This window comes from Pelophylax lessonae, assembly GCF_965119305.1.
Source record: "Pelophylax lessonae genome assembly, chromosome: 6".
NCBI lineage: Eukaryota > Metazoa > Chordata > Amphibia > Anura > Ranidae > Pelophylax > Pelophylax lessonae.
This window is the reverse complement of record NC_138773.1, coordinates 248,733,138-248,750,045: the sequence shown is the minus strand read 5'-3', so window position 1 is coordinate 248,750,045 and position 16,908 is coordinate 248,733,138. Positions and strand designations below refer to the sequence as shown.

General features: G+C 41.1%; 1 protein-coding gene across 1 annotated transcript in view; it reads right to left on the bottom strand.

Moving 5' to 3' along the window:
* The window catches only part of LOC309558730 (dynein axonemal heavy chain 11-like), a gene marked incomplete at both ends in the record, with an annotated part of 1,130,439 nt that overhangs the window by 1,045,084 nt on the left and 68,447 nt on the right, over positions 1-16,908 (bottom strand). Inside the window, one exon of the mRNA XM_082261779.1 lies at positions 6,419-6,535. Within this exon, the coding sequence (XP_082117905.1) occupies positions 6,419-6,535 (117 nt within the window). The remainder of the gene's footprint in view (positions 1-6,418; positions 6,536-16,908) is intronic.

Genomic DNA, 16,908 nt, shown 5'->3' with positions numbered 1-16,908 from the left:
ATGAAACTCATGCGAAGTAAATTGAGTGCCATTGTCCGACACTATGGCTGTTGGCAATCCATATTGAGCAAAGAGCTTCCGTAAGACTTGAATGGTAGCAGCTGAGGTAATAGAGGGCATTTGGAAAACCTCCGGCCATTTTGAATGCGCATCTACCACGATCAAATACATTTTACCCTGGATTGGGCCAGCAAAATCAAGATGGAGTCTTGACCACGGGTCTGTCGGCCATGGCCAAGGTTGCAGGGTTCCCCTCTTTTGGGGACGCTGAGCTTGACAGCACCCAGGACATTGAGCCACATTATCTTCAATTGCTGTATCCATTTGTGGCCACCAAACATAGCTTTGGGCTCGCTGCTTCATGCGCACCACACCAGGATGGCCTTCATGTAGTATTCTTAGCATGGTTGGTTGCAAAGACTGAGGTACAATCACTCTATTGCCCCATTGTAGGCAACCAGCATTAGTCACAAGCTCACATTTTCTGGCAAAGTAAGGACGAAATTCTTTTTAAACTTTCTCTGGCCATCCAGTCTGAACATATGAGAATATCTGAGAAAGGAAAGGATCTGTGGCTGTATGTCTGGCAATTAGGGAGGTGGACATGCAGGCCCGTGGCCTGTGTATTTCCACTACGCGTATGTCTCTTAGTAGGTGGTCTCCAAGTGGCAATCTGCAAAAGGCATCTGCATTGCCATGGGTATCATGGGACCGGTATCTGATAGAATAAGGATAAGCTCCCAAAAATAATGCGTACCTTTGTAAGCGAGATGCTGTTGTAGAAATTCCTTTCTGAGGGTTCAGGATTGACAACAGAGATTTGTGGTCAGTGATAAGTGTGAACTCCCGACCATAGATGTACGTGTGAAATTTTTTTGTGGCCCATACAATGGCCAAAGCTTCCTTGTCTATCTGGGAGTAGTTTTGTTCTGCTGAGGTTAAAGACCTGGAGGCAAAAGAAATGGGGCGCTCTGTGCCATCTGGCATGACATAGGAAAGCACGGCACCTAGTCCATAAGGCGAGGCGTCACAAGCCAAGGTGTTTCTTTAAATCATAGTGGACCAGAATTTGAGAAGACAGAATGAGTTCTTTGGAAAGCCGAAAGGCTTCTTCACATTTTTCTGTCCAAATCCATTTAGCTTTTGCATCCAGTAAGCGATGTAACGGGTAGAGCTAGTGTGCTAGGTTTGGCAAGAAACGGTGGTAGTAATTTAGGAGGCCAAGGTAAGATCTGAGCTGTGTGACATTCTGTGGAGTAGGGGCATGGGTAAGGGCTTTAACCTTTTCTTCAGTAGTGTGTAACCCATGTCGGTCCAACGTGGGCACAAAATTCCAGCCGAGACTTAAGAAATTCGCATTTTGAAAGATTGACACGTAAACCATACCTTTGGAGTCTCTCTAGCACCGCTTCCACATTCTTTCTATGTTCTTCATCAGTGGGACCGGTGATGAGCATGTCATCTAGTAGACATTGAGTGAAAGGTATGCCTGCCAGGACCTCATCCATGATCCGCTGCCAGATGGCTGGCGCTGGGGCAATGCCGAAAACCATGCAGTTATATTGGAATAAACCTTTATGTGTGTTAATGGTCAACAGATGGCGTGAATCTGGGTGTACTTGCAGTTGATGAGACCTTATTTGCGCTTTATCGCAATCCACCATACGTGGTCAACACTGCTCATCACTCTGTGCTCCCTATAGAAGGGACTGGGAAACAAGTCAGGGCTAAGGACAAAATTGATGGAGTTAATACAAGTCAATTTTAGAAAAAAATAAAAAGTTTTAGTTTACAAAAGACATGTACTTGGAGCGGGGAAGAGATTTGGCTTCTAGCAAGAAAATGACCCTAAACATACTGTACAGCCACATCTACTCTGCAGTGATTAACGAAACTATGGAGAGTATTTATAAAATGCTTGCATAGCAATACTCCAGTGAAAGTGCATATACAATTATTCTGTGTGAAAGGAACAAAAAAAACAATGTTATTATGCTATTCCCTGTGCTGGACAAATGTTTTCATTGATTTAAAAAAAAATAAAAACTTGTCAAATCACCCAGATGGGCACCACCATCCCTCAAATTATAAACAAATAGTCAAAAAAATCCACCATTCATGGGACTTTGAAAGTGCCAAATTATAAATCACAGTATACACCCGTGTTAAAATTCCATACATATATTCAAATTCATATAAAAAAATAAAAATATTACATGATTTTAGTCAAGCATGGCTTCCCTTATGGGTTACAATATATTCCACAATAAAAGAAAAAATTGTTCCACATTGTATCATTGACCTTGCCACCCTACTGTATATTATTTGTATCCTTTATTCAATTCAAGCCAATTTTTCTGATTTTTTATGCTACACATTTCGTGGGTCTCCAACTGTCTCACTTCCTCAGGTTCTATGAAACATTTAAAGAGGTAGTGAACTGCCAGAAAAATAAAAAATAATAGGCCCCTGTGTAGGTTTAAGTCATATTGTAATAGTATGCAGCACATACTAGCACATTACGACAGACTTACCTGTACACAGAGCCCTCCAGCATAGCGCTGTCACGGCTCCCCAGCACTGCCATTTTCAGCTGGTCTTCCTTCCAGGTTCACAAGGTCTGGCTGTATGAGTGTCCCGGGCTGCAATGATGTCACTTCAACGCATGCGCACAGGAGCCCTCGGCTCTGGCACGGAGCTCTGAAGGGCCCACGCAGTATGCCGTCCCTTCAAAGCGCATGCGCCGGTGACGTCAACAGCTGCATATTGTGTGAATATCTCCTAAACAGTGCCAGTTCAGGAGAAATTCTCTGTACCTAAAGGTAAGCCTTTATTATAGGCTTACCTGTAGATACAAGTTCAAAAGTGGAGTTTAATTCCACTTTAACAGGGCCCAGGTGGTATTCCCCTCACATGGAGAGGGGAAGAAAAAAATGAGTATATGCTCTGTTTGCTTTCATCTGCTGATCACATAGACTTGTGTACATAAACCACAAGGGGGAAAGAAAGGGAGCTCTAGAGGTATGTACAACCACCTTAGGTCTTAGAAAAGATTGAAATGCAACACACAAGTCCCTCAACGCAGGGCTGAGAGAGGCTTGAATTGAATAGAGGATATGAATAATATACAACAGGGTGGCAAGATCAATAATACACCGTGGAACAAATTTTTATTTTATTGTGGAGTATATTGTATTCCATATAGGAAACCATGCTTGGGTAAGATGATGTGGTATTTTTAAAGTTGTATGTGAATTTAAATAAATGTATAGAATTTTACCAGGGGTGTATGCTGTGAATATAACTAGATACTTTCAAAGTGCCATGTATGGTGTATTTTTTGGTTATTTCTTTAAAACAAAAAATATTGCATTTGCCCACTAGACAATGCTAAGTAGCATAGAAAATGCCTATAAGATATAGGATAGTAGCATAGAAAATACGCTATCTAGTGGCCAAATTTGGTAGAGAATTGGTATATGAATTTTTTGTGGATACGCCTCCTTTGTGTCTTATAATGGCCATCTCAAACAACAGAATATAAAAGGATGCTCGGGTTTACTGTAATCACAAAGTAAAGAGTTTATCAATTTAACAGTGAACAACAGATCATCTCGCAATATGGAAAAGGTGTGTAGGTGCGCTTGATATGTAAAATAGAGATCATGTGAATCCAAACAAAACACTAAGTGGAAAATGTACTTAAAAAAACATTAAAAGATTAATAAATAAAATTATACACAATAAAGGTGCACAGTGTGTGTAAGAACACACAAATAAATTAATATAAATAAATAGATAATAATAATAAAGTCCCAAAACAGTCCACAAACAAGTGCAAATGTATCTTCTTGATGATAAGGTGCAAATAGGTGAAGGTGCAATATTGGTTCACAGACTTGTATCCCCCACAGCACCACGTGATAATGGACAAGGTGATGGTACCCTTACCAGCTATTAAATTAGCATACACTTTAAAGCTTGCAAGGACCAGTATAGTGCAGCAAGAAATCTTCCCACGACCTGATCTTTCACCTCATGAAAAAGAAAGAATGAGACTCTTACCAGATGTAAAGATGTCACAGATCAGGTATGGGAAATTCTGCCAATAGCCACCAATATCTCTGATATCCAGGTTGTCTCTCTCTGAACGATCCTACTGCAGCTCTTTTTCAATAATGGTGAAGATTTCCTCTATGGGTCACTCCCGGGTTGTCTCCACAATAGTGGTCCCTCTCCAGTGAGGAACGTATTTCTCTATAGCAATCACTTGGAGATTAGCAGGATTCCGATGGTGAAATTTAGCAAAATGTTGTGACACACTGTGGCCTCCAAAACCTTTTTTAATGTTAGTTAGATGTTCTCCAACCCGAATATTTAAGGTGAGAATCGTCCTGCACTGGAGACCGCAGCCGCAACTCAGGAGGCACACCACACCCCTCGCACGGCAGGAGATGATACCTTTTTACTGTTATCTACTGTGGGGATATGTTTACACTTATAATAATGTGTATTGTACTTCAGAAGCTCGATGATGGCAGTCTGCTAGTTAATTGGCTCAGGTTGATTGAATCACTGTCATCTATTGACAGAGCAAGTGGACCACTAAATTATAGGTGGTCACAACAGGTGTCACATCTGTCCAAATAAGATTGTTCTCATATCCTCCAAAATGCCAGCCAGATCAAATAAGCATTAAGTGACCAGACCAGATGATCAATGGAGCCTCCAACTAGTAACATGAAAAACGGTCACCAATCCTCACAATCAATGAACTCGGCAAGCTTCAGCATTAAAACAGCAGATAGTGCTGCAGCATTCCTGCAGGCTTTGTTTTCCTTAACCCGGCTTCCGGGAGGGGTATCAGTCAGCCTCCAACCAGAGCCGAGGAGTGTGATGTCGTCACCGCCATTGACCACGCCCTACATGTTACGTCATACGTGACGTCTTCTGGGGGATGGTCTAATATTAAATTGTCTTTACAATAAAACATTGTTGCAAGTGCTACATTATGCTTATGCACACAATTACGGTAGCCATTTATTGAAACTGTCATATAGCACTTTTATTGTAATTTAGTGCACCTGGTCCACATAGATCTTGTTAATGTGGCATATGGAAAATGTACCAAGGTGTGCATAGACTTGCAGTTTGCTTTTGTTTTCAAATCAGGAACATCCTGAGTAGAGAAGAATTTCCCGTCAGCATGCTATAGAGAAGGACCCCCATTGCTTCGCGTGGAAGCAATGGTCTCTCTGCAGAGGTCCAGCATGTCTCCTGCTGAGTCAGAGCCAGAGTCCTTGTATAAGCAGGGAGCATGAGCTTTGCTGAATACACAGCTATTGGTCTTACTCAAAAAGGGGAATCTTGGACCTCTGCAATGTGACCACTGCTTCCACATAGCAAGTATCCTTACTGCAGGTGCCTGCAGGGAACGGCTTTTTCTATTCTAGCTGTAAATGCTTTCTAAAGAAAACAAAACATAAGAGTTTGAAAAGCTTTTTTTATTCATCTAGAATGTATTTAGCATATTTAAACTGAGGGTTCAAATTTAAACCTAGTCTAACTTAAACTTTATTAGTTAAAGAAGAAAACGATTAAAACTCCATAAACAAAAGTTACGTTCGATAAAGAAAACTCAAGAACATTGAAAGGAAAAAAACAGAGAAGGTGATAAAAAAAGTTCTAGCAACATGATGCTATAAAGTTGATTATAGAACCATTCAGCTAGCCTATAACTATTGCCCGTATGTGATGGATTTTTCCTTAAAATGCTCATAATTCTCCCAAATGACTGGCAGCAGAATTAGTGGGTGCTGCCGCATAATTCTCTGGCGATTGCTGCATTTGGAAGACAATCATTTTTTCCATTTTGTTTTGTAATGCCCCCACACCAGGTAAAGGGTTAGTTACCTTCCTTAAGAGGACACATCTGATAGAGTTCAAGACACGAAGCTCCTCTGTTCTTCATAAATATACCCAGTGCTATGGTCATACCACCTGGACAGCCACTGTCCCGTCAACAATTTAATGATGATTTTAAAATGTCTCTTCTACTCTTACAGCTGTATGCGTACAGCGATTCCGATAAAACTGTTTTTCACACAGTGGGATGTTGTCCCCAATGGCAATTTTCCCTGCTGTCATCCTTTTTATTTTCCTTATACTCCTCTTTTTACCCCTAGTGAGTACCCTTTATTATGTTGACATTGTATTTTTTACTATGTCCTCTGCATCTTTTTGGAGTTTCATAAAACTGTTCAACTATTTTCAGCGTTTACACGAAGAGTCACAATCAAGCACTTTATTCCATATATAAAACTTGACTAAATTATGTCCGAGCAAAGTGACATTTAATTTAAAGAATAGCAGGCTATTTTATCCCCTTCAATTTGATCATGGATTTGAGGTCGCGTACCTTAAATGCAGATTCTAGTCCATTGGATTCATCAAAAGCCAAATTCAAAATCTGGCCTAGATGGTGGTCGAAGCTGTTTATTTGCTGATGGTATCTTGTGTAATCATACAAGAATCCCTGTAATAAAAAAGTGAGACATCATTAAAACAACACATATTGCAGGTTTAGAAACCCTTGCAAAAAAAAAAAAAAATCAATAAATCTAAACTCCAGGCATATAAGTGGTAACGCAGTGTATCTCATATTTGTATTTATTAAAATTGTTAAATGATATTAAATATTAAATACAACTTGAGTTAAAGTGTTAATAAACCCACAACAGTAAAATCAGTCTGTAAATGCAGTAAAGCATGCTTGTTATACTCACTGTGGAACCTCAGGGGTTATTCCTCTGCATTGTGTAATGTAGCACTACTCCCTTGGGAGCTGCTTGAAGTGGATTCCCCTGGGTTACCCATAGCAACAACTTATTGATTCTTAGTGCTTTAAGTGTTTGCCTCAGTCAGGAAACAGTCCAGGGGATTTGGTTTTTGTTGTTTTTATTTTAGAACTTGGGAATGGAGAAGGGATGAGTGGGATACTCCAACTGAATGAACTATGCACAACTTGAGGACTTCTAGCTATGTTGAGTGCGGCAAGGCCGCTGCTTCACCTTGCCACTGTAGTGAAGTACTTGATAAGCGAACTGTATAGTGAATTACTCTTCAGGGCCCCGCTTGATACCCCTTTTACCCTTAATCTTCAGGGTTATACTTGGAACCCCCTTTACTCCTGCTAACTGTGTGAGCTGACCTTCTATCCTCTGACCTCTCTGGAGTGGTCCCCCTTCCTGGGCAGACCTCTTGGCAAGCCTCCTGGTACTCACGGACACTGTTTTTCCCAGATGACTCTGCCAGCAGCTCCATCATCAGCTTTTCAGGGTCCTTCAGACTCAGCTCCACACCTGGCTCACCAGACCGACTGCCTGTGACCACCTTCCTCAGACAGCAGGAGGAGAGACAGCCGTCACCCTCCTCCTGGGACTCTGCTTCCCACCAAAGATGCCCTGTCACATGTGCCCTTGGCTTTTATGGTGCCCTCCCACTGGGTCTGCCACAAAAGCCCATTTGCCACTGGCCAGGTTTCCTCCACTGTCCAACAGGCTCCCCTATTGGATACAGTGGGGACACTCCCTCAGACCAAGTGACTCACACCTGGACACATGTAACAGGCATAACTAACAGATCAGGCTCCCCTGATAAGCAGATGGAGCATAACAATGCTTTTAACCTAGCACCTATCTGGGAGGGTGCTACATGTAAAATTTTTTTTTTTGCGAGGGTGCATGTGATAGGCACAGGGCCAATCTTGGTCATGCAGCCTCAAAGGACAGTCAGAGGAGAATGAAAACTCCATCTACAAGCTTTAACCAGACAGAAGTCATGAGACTGCTATATACTGATGATGAGAAAAGGTATTTAGCCGTTCATATTTACTAAAATAATTGCATTTCCATGTACTCTGTACTGTGGGAGACCAAATATAATGAATGCATGGTCCTGGGTTTAGTAACATTCAATACCTCTTGCAGTCTCTCTACAGCAAAACCCAGGAAGGAAGAAGCACAGCAAGAGCCAGTTAGCTTTGTTACAGTGCAAGGAGCATGTTAACAGGAAAAGAAAGCAGAGCGATAGAGAGATAAGTTCATCAGTGTGTTGCATCTTCATTCACTGTCCAGTCACTGGGCAAGGGTGGATAAGAGAGCTGTAAGTGAAACTAAAACTGCAGGGTGGAAAAATCAGGTCTCCTCTGCAAAGCAGTGCTGTGTTGTATAGCTGTGCAAATCTCAGAAACGGATAGACAGAAATACACCTCCTTTAGGAAAGTAAAACCACTTTCATATACTGCATGTATTTTATCTGTCTATTTGGCAATTTGGCTTGGGTTTAGCTTTAAATGCATTGTTATATACATCTTGTCTTTTAGCCTGACTATGCATTGATATCAATCTTTTGTGACCCCCTACACAGAATGACTCACGGAATAGGAAAGGGTCAGAACTCAGAACTCTGAAAAAAACGTGTGTGCCGATAACTTACTGGTGTTTAAACACTGTAGGGCTTTAAAAGTTAGCCAAGAACAGCATCCCAAGTTGGTGCGGACTCACCTTTATAGGTGAGATCCAAATAACTCAGTAAAGCATAAGGAACTAATTGGGGGTGAGAACCCCCAAAAAAGGAAGGTAAACTAGGACCAGGCAGCCTAATCTCTGGATCTTTATTTAAAAATGATAAAAATACAAAAATCTGGGTAAAACTCAACCACCACCTTCACCTCAGTTGTGTTTAAAAAAGACAATGTTGTCTTAGATGGCGCAGCTGGGACCACACAATGCACATGAACCATAAAGAATAGCACACACATACACAAAAAAAAGTTGCTTTCAACTCTTGCAAGGCTACTTAAAAACACCTGCTCTTAATAAGTAAATGTGGGGTTTAGTCACACCATATGGCAATATTGTACTCAAGCCCACCACTGCGTCAAAGTACTCAATTTTTAGTTGGCCCTACACTATTCATAGAAAAGACTGATCCAGACCAGACTTCTGGGTGGAGCATCCTACTCTCCCGCACCAGTACCTCATTATCATTGTCCACGTGTGAGTAGTTATAGAAGGGGTCCCTTTATATTGCAGTTTTAGTAGAGGCATCTGCAGCTAGCAAACGTCTCCCATATAAGGGGTGAGTATGCCCTACGGTTCTGAGAAGTGGGATTTATCTTTTCTATGAATAGTGTAGGACCCACTGAAAATGGGGTACTTTGACGCAGTGGTGGGCTTGAGCACAATATGGCCATATGGTGTGACTAAATCCCCATATTTACTTATTAAGAACAGGTGTTTTTAAAGAGGTTGTAAACTCCCCATTTACACTTCAGCTCATTCTAATCTGCCTAGAGAAAGCAATAGGTTGGTGCCTGTAATTCAATTCACGGCATAGTTTGTGTGCTGTTTCATTAACATAACAATGCCTGCTCTCCCTGTATGTGTGAAAAACGGCACGGCTATGAAGCTTCCTGCTTCCTTCTCTCACAGGGGGAGTGAACAAGAGAGGTCACACAAGGGGAGGGGGAGGGAAAAACGGCACACAGAGACACAGAAACACAGAGAGTCTGCATTACACTGAGAGATTTCAGCCAAAGAATGCAGTAAGGGCGGAAATGACATCTGCAGGGGGAGCAGAAAGGAGGAGATGACATGGCGCAGCCCAGAGCAGGAAGAAGGAATAAATTGAACTAAAAAAAAAAAGGTATTTTAAGAAGGTTCTGATTTATATATTTTATGTGTAATGTATTAATATTGTAAGTCCTTTTAATACACTCTAAAAGATTGATTTTTACAGCTGAGTTTACTTCCTCTTTAAGTAGCCTTGCAAGAGTTAAAACCAACTTTTTTTTGTGTATGTGTGCGCTATTCTCTATAATTCAATTTGTATATTGGTCTTCAGCACCAACCTTAGAAATGTGTATTTAGGGTGTGCCCCCTAATAGCTTGTTTGTCACACGTTGCACATGCACAAAGATGTCACACATACTCCAAAGATTAGTCTAGCTAGGATGCCAGGAGATGGGGAATAGGTTGCCAGTTATTGTACACAGATATATACAAATGAGTATACTGTAACCCCTATGATCGACAGCAAAGTAGCAAGATGGGACCACCAGGTACATCTGAGGGTATTAATACACTAAATAAAGAGTTGTTCCTCAACTTGATTCAAAGTGGAAGATAGTAGAGTGACTTGATTGGTAAAAAATTATAGGGACTTAGATAAGTGTCAATAGAGTCTCTGTAAATGACAGCATCATGATGTGATAAGGGTTGTTTGTGTATTGCTTATGCAAAGCAAGGAAAGCTGGTATACATCAGATAATTCACAGACTTGTAAAATAGTTTTAAAGTGCACCAGCGCTGTAAACAAATTGGAGACCGATTGGTCCGTCACCCCACCGCAATATACGGACTGTCCCGTTTCCTGGATTGCCGGAGGAGAAAGCAGCTCTCTCAAATGTGCGGCTCACAGGAGTGAAGGCTTGGCAGTATTAATTGCTCGGGTCACACTCAGGAGCTGAATTGGTATCCATTCATCTGTAGGATCAGAGTCACAGTGCCTTTTCCAAAATGGAGCCTGTTGTCCTCAAAAGGTGAATTGGGCATGTGCAAACACACGGAGCTACGTCATCCATGACATCAGGAGCATCACTCACATGGTATTGTGACCACCAACATGTTTCACCCAATCAGCTTGAGCTTTCTCAGGGATAAGCTTCCTATGATAATAGTGGTTACAGTATACTCATTTGTAAATATCTGTGTACAATAACTGGAAACCTATTCCCCATCTCCTGGCAGCATAGCTAGACTAATCTATGGAGAGTGTCTGGCATCTGTGTGCATGTGCAACATGTGGTCGCAGCTGCACCATCTAAGACAATGTTGTCTTTTTTAAACACAACTGAGGTGAAGGTGGTGGTGGAGTTTTTACCCATATTTTTGTATTTTTGTATTTTTATAATCTTTTAAAAAAGATCCCATAATTAAGCTGTGTGGCCCTAGTGTAACATCCTTTTTTTGGGGGTTCTCCCCCCCAATTAGTTCCTTAGAACTTAAAACTCTACCTGGCTCCAGTGCATTGCACAGTGTAATCAGTCTCCCTTCCTGAACATGTTTAAGCAGATTAGGGAGTTTTTCACTCACCGGTAAATAAGGATGTGGAACTGTCTTCCACAATCGGTGGTATCAGCAGGAAGTATTGATAGATTCAAAAGACTCTTGGACGTTCATCTTAGCAAACACAATATACAGGGATATGGGAAATTGAATATCAACACAAACACACAGGTTGAACTGGATGGACTAGTGTCAATCTTACCAACTATGTAACTATGAAACTCTGGAACTATGCTTACAAGAGAACAGAGTAGAGGGATGAACTCATCAGTGTGTCACTGTTCATCATTGACCAGTCATCAGTCTGGAATGGACTAGTGACCAAGCTGTACTGCATAACTGCAGTGGAGAAAATAAGTCTCTGACCTCATGTTGCTGTCTGGCTGAAAAAAACTGTGTGTATCTTGTTGGAGCCTGTTCCATAATTACATATATAAATATACAGTATCTCACGAAAGTGAGTACACCCCTAACATTTTTGTAAATATTTTAGTATATCTTTTCATGTGACAACACCGAAGATATGACACTTTGCTACAATGTAAAGTAGTGAGTGTACAGCTTGTATAACAGTGTAAATTTGCTGTCCCCTCAAAATAACTCAAAACACAGCCAATAATGTCTAAACTGCTGGCAACAAAAGTGAGTACATCCCTAAGTGCAATTGTGCAAGTTGGTCCCAATTAGCCATTTTCCCTCCCCGGTGTCATGTGACTCGTTAGTGTTAAAAGGTCTCAGGTGTGTACGGGGAGCAGGTGTGTTAAATTTGGCATTATCGCTGTCACTCTCTCATACTGATTAATGTAAGTTCAACATGGCACCTCATGGCAAAGAACTCTCTAAAGGATCTGAAAAAAAGAATTGTTGCTCTACATAAAGATGGCCTAGGCCAGGGATCCTCAAACTACGGCCCTCCAGCTGTTGCGTAACTACACATCCCATGAGGCATTGTAAAACGCTGACATTCACAGACATGACTAGGCATGATGGGAGCTGTAGTTCCTGAACGACTGGAGGGCCATAGTTTAAAGACCCCTGGCATAGGCTATAAGAAGATTGCCAAGACTCTGAAACTGAGCTGCAGCATGGTGGCCAAGACCATACAGCGGTTTAACAGGACAGGTTCCACTCAGAAAAGTCCTCACCATGGTCGACCAAAGAAGTTGAGTGCATGTGCTCAGCGTCACATCCAGATGTTGTCTTTGGGAAATAGACAAATGAATGCTGCCAGCATTGCTGCAGAGGTTTAAGGGGTGGGGGGGTCAGCCTGTCAGTGCTCAGACCATACGCTGCACACTGCATCAAATTGGTCTGCACAGGAAAGTCCACAAACAGTTTGCTGAAGACAATGAGACCAGGGACATGGATTACTGGAGCCATTTCCTGTGGTCTGATGAGACCAAGATAAACCTTTTTGGTTCAGATGGTATCAAGTGTGTGTGGCGGCAACCAGGTGTTGAGTACAAAGACAAGTGTGTCTTGCCTACAGTCAAGCATGGTGGTGGAAGTGTCATGGTCTGGGGCTACATAAGTGCTGCCAGCACTGGGGAGCTACAATTCATTGAGGGAACCATGAATGACAACATGTACTGTGACATACTGAAGCAGAGCATGATCCCCTCCCTTCAGAGACCAAGCTGCAGGGCAGTATTCCAACATGATAACGATCCCAAACACACCTCCAAGATGACCACTGCCTTGCTAAAGAAGCTGAGGGTAAAGGCGATGGACTGGCCAAGCATGTCTCCAGACCTAAACCCTAATGAGCATCTGTGGGGCATCCTCAAATGGAAGGTGGATGAGCGCAAAATATATAGACACACAAACACACACTATATACTGTATATTATATACACATATTAAACTATACATTATATACTATATACATATTAAACAGATGTACACAGTAAAGAGAGGTGTGTCTGGTTGGAATTATTCCTGATTTACCTTTATTTCAAGTTAAAAAATATTTTTTGCCTTTATATAGTCCACTGCTTATTTCAGTTATGGAGGGACTAGTGATGAGTGTACAAAGGAAAGTTTGGTTTGCTGAAAGTTTGCTGAACACAAAAATTCCACAAACCCCAAACATAGTGCTTTTTAGTGCATAGTGCATTCTAGCTGTTTTGTTAACACCAATTTGCAAGCTTTTTTGTAAAAATGGGGCATGAGAAGCCATGCACTGACATTGAAAATATGTACCAATGCAAAGAAAATTATAAATAAATACAGTTTTAAAAAAATACAATTTGATGGTTAGTGGATATTTTCATAGAGCCTAAAGGTCAACAATGGAGATTACAATTTCTTTACATGCATGGGGATGCCCTAAAGCTGTATGTGAGGTGGCATACCTCTAGGATGTACTCCAGCAAATATGACATTTAGGTCAATGACATTAAGCAGGATGCCCACTGGCTTGTTGTTTACCATTTCAAACAAGCCAGTCAACAAACACCTATCTGGAAAGTGACATAGTGGCTGTAGTAAAACCACCACTAAATGAATGACTTTCAGCTGCAGCAGCCAGAGGTTCAGATAGGCTAACTGGCCAAATCCATCCATGTATTTAACCTATTAAGTAAACTGTGAGCAACTTGGGTTTGTGTAGAACTTGTGGTCGACCTGAACCAAAAGCTCATCACTACCAATGACTTTTCTTCGTTGGAGTTCATGATTCTACATCACAAGTCATTTTGATCAAGTCGCCTTCTTCTTATTATGCAATAAACTATCTACCCTTCTTTGTTCTTTGACAGTTTGGGTTCCCTGGAAGTCGGTAGAATGATGCTGGAGTAGCAGGCGAAAAGGATTCCAAGGGCACTGACAGAGTATGGGCAGAAAAGCATTTTTTTTTTAATAAATCTGAAAATTAGAGATTGCCTTTAAACAACACCTGTACTAAGGAAGCATTGAGGCTGCCATTGCTGGCCTCTCTCCTTCTAAAAATGCTAATTCTCTGGCATGATTATACAAGTTACTGACCTGGAGCAAGTATGTAGAAAAGTCATTGTATAGCAAGGAAATCTCACTGTTACAGTATCCATGACAGATGCCAGGGGATGGCTAAGCCTGTGAGATCCCACCCATAACTAAGATATAACTTTTACATGGACTGACCTTTTAAGTTTTATTAGCATAATATTAGAAATATGTTAGACAGGAATTTAACAATCACAGCTTGTATATATAAGCCAATACAGACAGATAAGGGTATCCAATTACCACCACAATGATACAAAAAGAGGAATAATTAGAGAAATGTTCAGATTTAGAACTGTTGATCTAGATCTAGTATTTGAAAGTTAGACCGATATGTCTTTAGATGTTCTATTAATATTTGCAGCGTGCACTGTATTATCACCAGCCATCTCTGGCAGAGCAGAGGCTGTAGGCAGGTCATTTGTACTGTCCTTCGAAGACATTACCCAACATGAAGCCCGCTGTGTGTCGGAAATGACAGCCCCATAATAACAGTTTTATGACAAATTTTCTGTAATCGGTCCTAAAAACTTATTGTATATACTGTGCTTCAGCAAACATGAAAAGTGTTTCTTGTAGTAAATTATTTATATTAGTTTATGTTTAAACATTATGGGTCTTTTACAAAGGCATGTTTATTGAATTGTATATGCAGTGGTTAACTCTGCAAACTAGACACCAGAATATTTGCTAACATCATTACTTTTCCATAAAACTATCCTGATGTACTTAGCAGCACACACATGTTTGTTAGTGGTGGATACATTTGTGGAGCACAGCTGATCCAATTGTGTTTCTTGTGTAAGGCTAGTGTCACAGTGTGTTGTATCAGCATGTATAGAGATATTGTGCTCCGATAATTATTGCGTGTTGTAGACTAAGGTTTCTGTTTTTAATTTAGGAAGCATTGTGGTGCTCCAGGCTACGTTGATTGTTGTCTGTCGTCGTCCAGCCCCAAACATACTGCCCCAACTTTTGCCTGCTGTATGCAGCTGCTTTTTATTCTCAGCAATAACATCTAATTTCAATAATAGCTGCTGCAAGCATTTTTATATATGTGATAAATATGTGTTTTGTGTTGAAAATATTATTAGTCATCAAACCTAAAGCTAAACTCCAGGGAAACAGAAAAGAAGAAAAACACTAATGAACACAGGTATGTGTTAATTAAAATCCACAAGGGTCAAATTACAACTTTGTATTGTACCAATGCTCCAATTAACACTTTACTGCACATTAGGTGCATTAGCGAGTTAAGGTGCCGATCAATTTAATACACTAAGGCTGGATACACACTATCAGGGCTTTTTTTCAGCTGGAAGTTGGTGGAACTCAGTTTCACCACCTCTAGTTCAGGCCCTCTGCTCCCTGCTCACCACTGAGTGTGTCTCCCACTGAGTACAGGATGGGGACAAGGAAGAAGCAGGTGCCAGGAGTACAGTGCTGATGTCGACAACCCCAGTGGATGATTTCCCTGCAAGTGAGAGAGGCAGAGTCAACTACAGTGTAGAGCCGGCTGTGTGCTTCTGCTTAATACAGCAACAAAAGTAAGACATTGAAGATGGTGGCGCTTTAAAGAAGGTGGGGAGACAATGGGGGTATGGAGGGGGGGTTCATGCACAGGTGAGAACTGAAGAGGGGTGGAAGTGAAATGTGGATTCAGAGAGATGCAGAGGTAAGCACTAAGCAGCTGTGGAAGAAGGCTGAACTCTGTACTATGTATGCAGCGCACCACTGAACTCTGCACTATGTACGTAATGCACTCCATTAGGCACTCCTGGTATTTAATGGCCCTTTAAAACCCTCCCATTGTTAGTGAAATTTGACCATGCCCAATATTTGATGCAATTTGGAGTGTGTGTGTGTGTGTGGGGGGGGGGGGGGGTTAGGGGGAGGTCGTGGTTGAGTTCCTGTACCTATTTTCCAAGAAAAAAAGCCATGCACACTATACAACTTTTGTTGTTAGATTTCCTTTAGATTTACCTTCAACTATGTAGTACAAGGGCCTGTCTGACTGCATACAATTTTAAAGTGTTTAGGTTTGACCTCATATTATATAGTTTTGGTAAATCTAAAGGAAAACATCTAAAGACAATTGTATAGTGTGTATCCAGCTTTAGGCAACACTTCTCCCATGCACATGTGTTGAAGCATACTACAACAGAATGTAATGCACACAGTGCAATGCAGAGCATTGTGTCAGAAGAAAATGCTGCATGTATGTTTGTTTTTTATCTGCTGTGGTATGTTGGCAGCCTATTTAAAATGAATTGGCTGCTTTATCAAAATGCATGTTAACGAATGAAGCAGCAAAAGTGTTTTTACACAAAGCATAAGAACAGCAAAGTGTGAATGGGCTCTAAGGCTGAATTCACTCATTTGTGTTTTTGGGTAAGACATTTGAAGTCAATGGGGAAATGCATCAAAACGCATCAACGCTTACATAAGGGCACATGTCAAAACAAGTAAAAGCACATCATCATGCAGGGCAACACATCAAGATTGCATCAACATGCACCAACATATGTTGATGTACATTATGCGCTGTTCATCAATAAGAAAATGCATTACATTGATGTGTGTTTTGGTACATTTCCCTGATTTAAATGGGAAAAAGCATCAGCTCCCTCTAATGTTTTGTACAATAGCAGTGGTGTGAAGGAGAGTTAGCAGTCTGAGCCAACCATCCTTTGCTGCAGTGCACATGTGCTGAAAGTTAACACTGTGTTCAACTCCTTTACTGTCCAATCAGCAAGTATGTTCTTAAACAAGTATGCCGCTGTTGCACTGCAGGCCG